This window comes from Mya arenaria, chromosome 13 (assembly GCF_026914265.1).
Source record: "Mya arenaria isolate MELC-2E11 chromosome 13, ASM2691426v1".
Lineage (NCBI taxonomy): Eukaryota > Metazoa > Mollusca > Bivalvia > Myida > Myidae > Mya > Mya arenaria.
In genome coordinates this window covers 44,489,206-44,499,785 of record NC_069134.1, presented here as the reverse complement: position 1 = coordinate 44,499,785, position 10,580 = coordinate 44,489,206, and the positions used below count along the sequence as shown (strand labels likewise).

The following is a 10,580-nucleotide window of genomic DNA, read 5'->3' as shown; positions in this document are numbered from 1 at the left end:
GACTTTTTGAGAACATGCAAACATTTTTTTCCAAACAAAATAAAACGTCCCAAAATACCGTAAATATTCGTCGCAAGTGGTTTGTAGTGGCCTTCTCGATATAAAAGAAGATTCTACTATTTTTTATGCTTTTAATTGCAGGATTTTAAAAGAAAACGTCAAAACAAGTGGTTTTGTAGAAATGTCAACGTGCACACTTGTGAAATGTTTTTTATGTATGTCAACGTACACACTTCGTTTTATGGTGCAATTCTTAACTTGACACAATGGTATTTACATTAAAACGTATTTGTATCGACTGAAATATAATTATCAAAACATTGTTTTGATTTTGTAACAGGCGCGTAGACTTGACCGTATTATGCATAACCATGTGTTGCCTTTCGTCGGGAGCGACAATATGTGTTTTAATACCAATCGCTAATTCTGCATGCGTTAGTAACAGCCACGAGCGACCTATGTGGTTGCTTTCCCTGTCATAAACTTGACCTACAAGGAGCAGTTTGGTTTCTTCCTGCTTCAGATGTAGGGCGCTGACTTTCACAGGCACTGAGCCAGACGCATCAGCGCAAACACTGTTGGCCTCGTCATGAACTGCTCTAACTCAGGGTATCTCTCATGTTAAGGTTTTATGTTTTTAAAGACAGAAAAACAAAACTAAAGTTATGGCCGTGGTTGCATAGTTTAACTTGTATGGACTATAACGTACATTTTAGATACATTTTAAATCAATAAGTTTTAGTGATATTTCTTTACTTTAGAGACTTTTTACATAAATTATTTAGTTATTGATTGTTTGTGTTTTATTCAATAAGCAAATGTATATTCATGTTGCTGTTGGTGTTTTTTTAATTTTGAGCTTATTTCTTTTAACCATGTCATTTTGGTGATGTTGATATTTATCTATCTCTGGAGATTTACAAAAGGCACACTATGGTAGGAAATATATCAGTAATATAACTGATAGTAGATGTATGTTAAAATGACGTGTACAAAATAAATACTCATAGTTCTGACTGATCATAATGTAAATGCATCGCTTCAAGTTCATTGCTATTACAACACAAGCACACACAAACATTGACATGAGCATTCTTTCTGCTATTTGAGCATCTATTGACTTCAATAATTTCAAGTATCATGTGTGAACAACCTAAGAAATGTCATTTGGGTGTTTACATTTATGTTTTTGCAGGGCTGTATAATATATAATATAATTTTTTTGGTTATAATTCAACAATTGAGCTTGGATTTACTTTAAAACAAGTGAACTTAATTACATTTTATCATACGCATTAATACGGATTAAATATGTGTTTAATAAATAATGACTAAAAAGAGAAAAGATCGAAACAGCAGTGGGAATAATTCGGACAATAGGAACAAGTGTAAACAAACGAAACAGAGAGGCCCGTCTGATGACTCTGACGATTGTTTTTCCATCAGCGAAATCTTGGGTAAGGCTTCGGCTGTTTTATTCCCGGATGTAAACAACTCAGAGCACAAGGACACTGTTGGTGAAGTATTCTGTGGGGCGGAAAACAGTAACAGCATGGCGGAAAGCAGCCGCGAACCCACCAACAAGGATCTGCTGGATTGTATGAAGGCCATGGGGGATAAGCTTTCTACTATGGAGAAAAAGCTGAACTCCTTAGACATTCTTGAAAAGAAGGTTACTAGTTTTGAGAAGGAACTCAACAAGATGTGGGTAGCTATTGAGGATCGTATAAAATGTACAGACGCGAAGTTGGACGGCCTTGTAGACCGGATCGAGACGCACGACGTGGAGGCGGCGCTGATGACTGAGAGGGTCAGCAGGTTGGAAAAGCAGCGTGATGATCTACGGGATGACGTGGCATACTTAAAGTCTCAATCTATGAGAAACAATTTAGTTTTTACTAACATCCCAGAGGATAATACTTCCGGGAACGAACCAGCCGATGTTACGGAATCTAAACTACGACAGCACCTAAAAGAGAAGCTCAAGCTGGCGAAGGAGACGGCTGAGTCCATTCGCTTCGAGCGCATCCACCGTTCTCCAGGACATCCGGTACAAGGGCGAATTCGCAACGTCATAGCTAAATTCACGTTTTTTAAGGACAGGGAACTTGTACGTCGCGAGTGGAAGCAGTTGGCTGGCTCCGGTTGCCAAATGTATGAACAGTTTCCGCCGGAAGTGATGGACAAACGACGACGTTTAGTGCCCAAGATGAAGGACGCCAGGAAGGAGGGTAAGCGTGCGTGGATCATCTTTGACACCCTGTACGTGGACGGCAAACCGGTGCGGACGTAGGGACACGACGGGGGTGAACTGTCAGTTCTCTCGTGGAACGTCCACGGTCTCACTAGGGACAAAAAGGAGAGCAGCGACTTTGTAAATATCTTAGATAAATATGACATTTGTTTTTTGTATGAATCATGGTGTGATTCTTCTAGCAATATTGAATTAAAGGGGTATAAATCGCATAATTTTTATCGTAAATTTCAGCATAGGAACGCTAAAAGAAATAGTGGGGGAATTGTTTTGTATTATAAAGATTGTTTAAGCCAGGGAATTGAAATTATTAGAAACCACTTTGACACAATTATATGGCTTAAGTTTGACCACAATTTTTTTTAACACAGTTGAGGATATATATTTATGTGGTGCATATATTTGGGGCGAAGATTCACCTATATATAACACTGTTAATGTTGATTTGTTTGATATTTTAGAACATGATTTGTCTTTATATGACAGTCTTGGTAGTGTATATGTATGTGGTGATTTTAATAGTAGAACGAATAATAAAAAGGACTATGTAATACATGATAAATATAATTGTAATATTGACAGCCCTGATTATGACTTGGACTGTATCCCCGATAGGGCCTCTATCGACAAATCAAGTAATAGCCATGGGATAAAATTATTAGATATATGTAAAGGGTCAAGTATTCGTATTGTTAATGGTCGTATTGGTAACACTGATCAGTATACATTTTTGTCACATAACGGTTGTTCTATGATTGATTATTTATTGTCAAGCGAGCGTAATTTTTCACAGATTAAAGAATTTACTATTAAATCTTTCAATGAATGGAGTGACCACGCTCCGTTACATATTTCATTGCTATGCAATACTATTGAACCTAATACTACAAAGTACTCGGAGCTTAAATTTAAATGGGATGTCTCTTTTCGGGAGCAATTTCGCTCCAGGATTATTTCTAATTTACCTGTTTTCAATAATATTTTTCATAATGTTGATTGCTCAAACAGAGACGCAGTTAACAATATGCTACATTCCTTCACAAACACTATTCAGAGTGTAGCTGAACCATTGTTTTCAAAAGAATGTTTTTATTCAGATCATGTATATTTTGAGAATTATACCCATAACAATAAGAATTGGTTCGATCATGATTGTACTGTAGCACGTGATTTGTATTTAGATGCTCTTAGAATTTTTAATACTGATAGGTCAGATGCAAATAGATTGTTATTATGTAATGCGAAAAAACAGTACAAGAATATAGTTCGTAAGAGAAAGAATATTGATTATAGAAAGAGAATGGAAGATATTGAAAATTTGAGAAAGAGTAAGCCTAGAGAATTCTGGAAATATTTTAAGTCTAAAACTACAAACAATTCAAATAAAATTCCACTCGATAATTTTCGAGAATATTTCGCAAATCTCAGTACCTCTGTCTTTGGCAGCCTTAATCATGACGCAGAGGATTTTAATATTAATTATGATTTTAATGCACCAAATAATAGTTTTCCAGAACTTGACGAGGCAATATCTGTACAAGAAATAATAAATGCTACTAAGGCATTAAAACGTTGTAAAGCCTATGGTACTGATAATATGTTGAATGAATATTTTATTGAAACTATAGACATTTTAGCATCACATCTATGTGATTTGTTTAACAATATATTAAATTCGGGTTATTTTCCCGAACAATGGACTGAAGGGATTATAATCCCCTTACATAAAAAAGGATCATATTCTGATGTAAATAATTATAGGGGAATTACTTTAGTTAGTTGTTTATCGAAATTATTTACCACTGTTATAAATAAGCGTGTTGAAAAGTTTTGTGAACAACATGATATTATTTCGGATGCCCAATTCGGATTCAGAAAAGGGCGCTTTACCACTGATGCTATATTTATATTGTTATCTCTTATTCAAAATTATTTGTTTGAAAACAAAAGGCTTTATGTTATATATGTTGATATGATGAAATGTTTTGATACTATTTATAGAAATGCCCTATGGCTGAAAATGTATAAATGTGGAATACAGGGAAAAATACTTAGAATAGTGCGTGATATGTATATGAAGGTTAAATCTTGTGTAAAATCGTTGTCATCATATTCTGAATACTTTAGCTATGCTGTCGGGTTGCGTCAGGGTGAAGTTATGTCCCCTTTGTTATTTTCTTTATTTGTGGAAGATATTGAATTGTATTTACAAAATGATATTAATTCAGGATTACAAATAGATGATATTGTCATAACTATGCTATTATTTGCTGATGATATGGCCATTGTAGGAAAATCTCCTGAAGAAATTCAAACCCATTTGGACAATTTGTCAAATTACTGTAATACCTGGGGATTAAAGGTGAATATTGATAAGACGAAAATCATGGTGTTTCGTAAAAGAGGCGGATTATTTCCCAATGAAAGATGGACTTACAATGGCCATGATATACAAGTTGTTGATGATATTAATTATTTGGGTGTTGTTTTTAATTATACTGGAAATTTTAACCTGAACCAAGAACATTTGAATGGCAAAGCACTTAAGGCAATGAACGTATTATTTTGTAAATGTCAAGATTATGACTTAAAACCCAAAATTATGTGTCAGTTATTTGACGCATTTGTTGGTTCTATTTTAAATTATTCAGCAGAGGTTTGGGGGTATACTAAATCAAAGGAATTAGAAAGAATTCATTTGAAATTTTGTAAAAGATTATTGAACGTTAAAACAAACACTTGCAATGCCACTGTTTACGGAGAGTTGGGTAGATATCCATTATATATTCATAGATATGTGCGTATATTGTCTTATTGGTTTAAGGTTGCTAACAGTGATAATATTATCATAAAATCTGTATACAAACAGGCTAAGAGTGATAGTAATAAAGGTTGCCGTAATTGGGTTTATAATGTTAAAAAGATATTAAATGATTTTGGTTTTAGTTATGTGTTTGGTGATAATTACAATATTGATGTTAAATCATTCATAAAAAAATTCAAATGTAGAATTATCGATACTTTTAAACAAGATTGGTATAGTACTATAGAAAATAGCACGGTGTTAGATGTGTATAGACATTTTAAAACCTGTCTGGAATATGAACCTTATTTAGATATTTTACCAAAGAGCTTACGTTTTTTCTTTTGTAGACTACGGCTGTCCGTGCACCCACTCCATATTCAAACTGGTAGATACAATAGAAATAACGTTGTACGCAACCAAAGATATTGTTTGTGTTGTAACTCTAATGACATCGAAGATGAATATCATTTTATTTGTGTTTGTAAATCCTTTAGCAATTTAAGAAAGAAATATATCAACAATTGTTACTTTATAAGACCTTCTGTATTTAAATATATGCAGCTGTTGAAATCTAACAATAGAGCTGAACTGATTAACTTATGTCTGTTTGTTAAAAATGCTCTCAAAGAAAGATCCGCTTTGATTAATGTTAGAACATAATTCTATTTAATGTTCATCCTCTGATATATATATATTAGTTTATTTAATTTAATTACTTAGAAGTATTGAATACTTTTGTACATATATATTTGTATATATATACTCATTTGTTTGCATTATCTGTTACTTTACATACACGTTGACATTATATGTTATATCATTATGTGTTGTTGACGATGTACATTGTACAAGTCAAAATAAATTGTCTGTCTGTCTGTCTGTCTATAATACAAATTCAGATTCAAATGTATTTTCATTCTTCACATAGTCGAAGGTGCAGTCTGTCGCAGAGCGGCTGTGAAAATATTGCAATGATATAATATACCATGACCAAAGATAATGTCTTATATGTCGTAATTATGGATCTGGTGGTTAAGAGGATGTGTACCATTGCGTAAGTATTTTTGAAAGTTACGAAACTTTCCGAAAAAATCACTTTATAAGAAAACTTTTTTTTCAATTAAGACCATTTTCCCCCCAAAACTATTGAGCCGTTACAAACAATGAACAGAAGTGTTCTTGTACTGTTCTGTAAACATATTCGAGAAACTTCTGTTATGCGTTCGAATGTCTATAACAATAGATTTGTAATAATCACTTTTATTATCAATAAATATATAAGTTATTCTTGTTGGATGTACTACATGTCAGTCCAATCTCGGCTTGTGTTTGTTACAGTTATTGTTATTTAATTGGTGCGCATTAAATGCAAACGTTGATCGTTATTATGTACCATACCCTCCTTCATGCTGGTGTTTTTGAATAGCAATCAAATTACTTAGCTCAAGACTAAAATAATGATTTCCGTCTATTTCTTATCAAGTAGTTACCACCAGCATGACTACCATGACATTATCTACTTAGCATGATTAACAACTATCTATACTGCGTTTAGCCAGTCCTAAGCATCAGCATGGCTTACATCGACTAAGCTAAGCCGTTTGAATGAGCTACGTAAGTCGTTTAAACGAGATAACAAACACGTGTGTCACCTCTATGCCACCTTTAAATGTTACAACTGTTTTGTGCAAGAACGAATGTATAAAAGTCTTCCTTTTTGCGTGTGCAAAACGGTTGTACTTGGTAGTTTTACTAAAATCATTTTTTTTTTAAACGAAGGCAATGTATAAATGTGAATTATTTATGAAAAGTACACAAAATTAAAACTATATTAAGAAATTGTAAATGATAATAACGGACAAATTAAATAAGTGTTTACGCTCTCCTGAATAATTTTAAGTCAGATACAACCGCTTCGCCCGCGAGCTGTATTAGTAAGGACGAGCAAAGCAATGATATGTACTGATCAATGTGTGTATTTATTTTCACTTAGTACCGATATTTATGATGAAAGCTTTGTCAACTATCCTGTCACAGTTTCAATAGTCAGACTCTTGCGGAGGGTGTAAATTTAGATTACTAAATAGCTTCAAAAACGGTTTTCACTATTAACTGTCTTAATTTTCGTTTTGTTTAAGGCAACCTTAGTGTTTACTTTGCTAGGCTATTACTAATCTGGTAAAATGTGCTTCACTTGTATTTTACACAGAAAGCGCCATGTAGAGATTGTCTTTAATAGATCTTGAGTAGATAACTCTGAATAATTATCGTTCATATATTTTGCCAATTTAGACTACATCTGACTATCTATATATAATTATATGTGCATGGAAGATGTATAGGTTTTGTAAATGATTACTCGAAATGTTTAATGTTCGTAATGTCCATCTATATTATAGCATAATGTTCTTTTGATGTTCGTGTATATCATATCATCGATGTGTGTATATATTGTTTGTAACATCTGCATATATGTTAATCTCTTCACTTATGGAGGAATAAAAAGTATCTATCTATCTATCTAATACCATTTATCTGCATAATTAGTTCGTACAATGATAATCATCAAATAAAGATCGAGAAAATTTAATGGCGAATTAAAAGTGAATCATTAGTCATTATAACTGATGAGCTGTTTTTTCACAGACATGTACTACCTAGAGTAAGAATATATGGAGCATGGAACAGTGTTCAAGTACAAGTTAATATATCGAATCAAAGCACTGAGAGTGCTGAATGCGGCAATACATTGATTTTAATTGATGGTAGATAAAAAATATTATTGCCTTGAAACTAAAATCCGCGAAACTCTGTTCATATGTCAACACCAGAACTTCAAATTTGCGATAATATGTAAATATTGAATGAGTAAGACCCTGAGACGAGAAATCTTGCCAACTAGGTCGCTATTCATACTTTAATATATAATCAGGCAAGTTCAACAACGTTGAAATGCCATTCTTTAACGTTGAAACGTTTGTGAATAATGGTTAGTCTCGAAAATGTTGTAGACGTTGTGATTTCAACGTTAAAGAACTGTGAAGTGTGTGAATAAAAGTTACTAAAGGCTTAAATAAGCGGATAAGTATAAGTATCTTATTCTTTCTGGACATGTAGAAAATCATGCAAATAAGACTTATAATCTCACACGAATATAGTAAAGCTCAAGAATATGAAAATATCAAACTAAACAAATTTCCAATCGAAAAGTCACCATTATGTACAGTGTTATGTATAGATTGTTGTTTTATGTAATATAATGTTATTTACTTATTTTAAATGAAAATGTCAAAAATAAAACATTTTGTTCGGGAAATTTTGTCATAAAATGTAATCATATTTAAAAGGAAAAAATACACAACGTCGCGGTGACAGCAACACATTTATATTGACCGTATTGAAACATTGTATTGTTGACGTTGTTTTAACGTTCTATGACGCGACAACGTTCAATTTGATTGTGAAATGATGTTTGTCGTGCCAGTTAAACTTTTATATTACAAAGAAGCAAGAGGGACAAAATGGCCCTATATCGCTCACTTGGTTAAAATGACCAACAAGTCATGTCACTGCTTGATTAGAAAGATATTGGATACTAGGGAAGTAAATGGAAGCTCGGGAATTCTCTGGTTGCTAAGGTAGTCACTACTCGCCGAGGAAATATTTGGTTGCAAAGGAAATCTTTGGTGGATAAGGTAATACGTGGTTGCTAAGGAAGTTATTGAATGCTTGATAGTCAATGTTTGCCAAGGAAGTCATTGATTGGTATGGGTGAAGGTAGTTGCTTAAGTTATCATTGCCTGTTAAGGAAGTCATTAGCTCCTTAGGCAGTCACTGCTATGGACGATGGTAGCTGGTTCGGAAGTCATTTGTTTAAAAACAAGTCACCGATTGATCAGGAAGTAACTGGTAGCTAATGAAATCATTGATTGTTTAGGAAGTTTTAGGTTGCTAAGGAAGTCATTGGTTCATATCGATGTATGTATTTTCCCAGAAGGTCATTGGATGGAAAACAAGAGGTGTCGTCGGACAGCACGCTCGACTACTATTCCAGTCATATTGTGAGAAAATTGTGCACATTGGGTTAAAATCTTGAAACTTGGTATACATGCAGAAAATGTGAATATGATTTAAAAAAAGCTCAGGACCCACTTTGGATTCATCCAATATGGCCGCCAAAATCCAAGATGGCCGCCATTACCCTAATTGTGTTAATATATTGTTGCGGTACTGTGGTACTATGTACTGCGACCGCAATTAAGCCATTATTTAGTGATTTTTAATGACTTTTAAGATGTCGAAAGTGAATCTTTTAAAATTCATACAAATATTCCTCGATAAAAGGTTTTTTGTTGCCATGGCAACCATGATTTCCTTCAAAATGATTAATTTATCGATTTAAAGAGAAAAGAAAACTTTTTTGATGCTTCTTATAAATTCATGTTTGAAAATTAACATTAATTGAATATGTTGCAGTAGTGCTGCTTTTTTAAACTTAATTTCGTGTAAAGAAGACCAAGACATCCAAGATGGCATTCAAGATGGCCGCCATAAATATCTAATTGAGCTTTGTTTTATCAGCGTGTATGTTAATAGAAAAGGGTATAATGTTTCAATGTTTGGTAATGTACATTATGTTTCCTAAATTATCATTCCGAACTGACTACCTCAAAGTCAAGGTCAAGGCCATATCAAGGTCAAAGTACAAAAAATCTAAAGGCTTTATTATAGCGCTTGGTTTGGTCGGCCCTGCATTGGGTTTACGGTTGCCAAAATGTGTAGCACACAGGTTTATTTGCCTCTGATTGAGCAAAATGGTCGTCAAAATGTGGTTTGTCCAACGCTAAAAAGATTTATTAAGAGCAGCACAAGGGTTTCTGGCTCTAAACGGGCTAAATAATTGCCAATATGTGGAACTACGTACTAAGAATGCTTATATACATCTTCACATAAGCTTGTTTTAAGATTTAAATTGGCTTTACTGTTGCCAAAATGTGGACAATAAAGCACTGGACATGCTTAAATAGAGCTACCTTTGTTTGGCACTAAATTGGGTTCATGTTTCCATATATGATGTTCTTAACCTTAATAAGAGCTCCACGAAAGTATTTAGAGCTCTGATAAAGTTTTATGGTTGCCAAAATTGTTGTATTTGAAACTGGATATACATATTGAGAGCTGCACATATGTTTGTTTGGCTCTGAACTGGGTTTATGGTTGTCAAGATGTCGTCTATTTGAAAATTGGAAGGCTTAATAAGAGATGCCAATCGTTGTCAAAATGTGGTTAAGCTGGCGCTGATAAGGCTGAAGTCGAGCTGCATGTGCTTTTGTTTAGCTCTAAATGGGATTCATGGATGCCAAAGTGTGGCCTGTTTGGCGCTGAGTTGGCTTTGTTAGAATTGCACATGGGTTTGTTTCACTCTGAATGTGCTGTATGGTGGCTTATATATAGTTTATTTGCGGCACTAAGTACAATTTATTATAGCTGAATAGTTGTTTGTTGGACTCTAAATTTGCT

The 10,580-nt window shown here is 33.8% G+C and overlaps 1 protein-coding gene across 1 annotated transcript; it reads left to right on the top strand.

Annotated features, from left to right (window-relative positions):
- Positions 1-1,265: 1,265 nt before the first annotated feature.
- On the top strand, positions 1,266-2,508 carry LOC128212850 (uncharacterized). Its single transcript, XM_052918194.1, has one exon. The coding sequence runs from the start codon at positions 1,328-1,330 to the stop codon at positions 2,291-2,293; it is 966 nt and encodes a 321-aa protein (XP_052774154.1). The 5' UTR covers positions 1,266-1,327; the 3' UTR covers positions 2,294-2,508.
- The last annotated feature ends 8,072 nt before the right edge of the window (positions 2,509-10,580 follow it).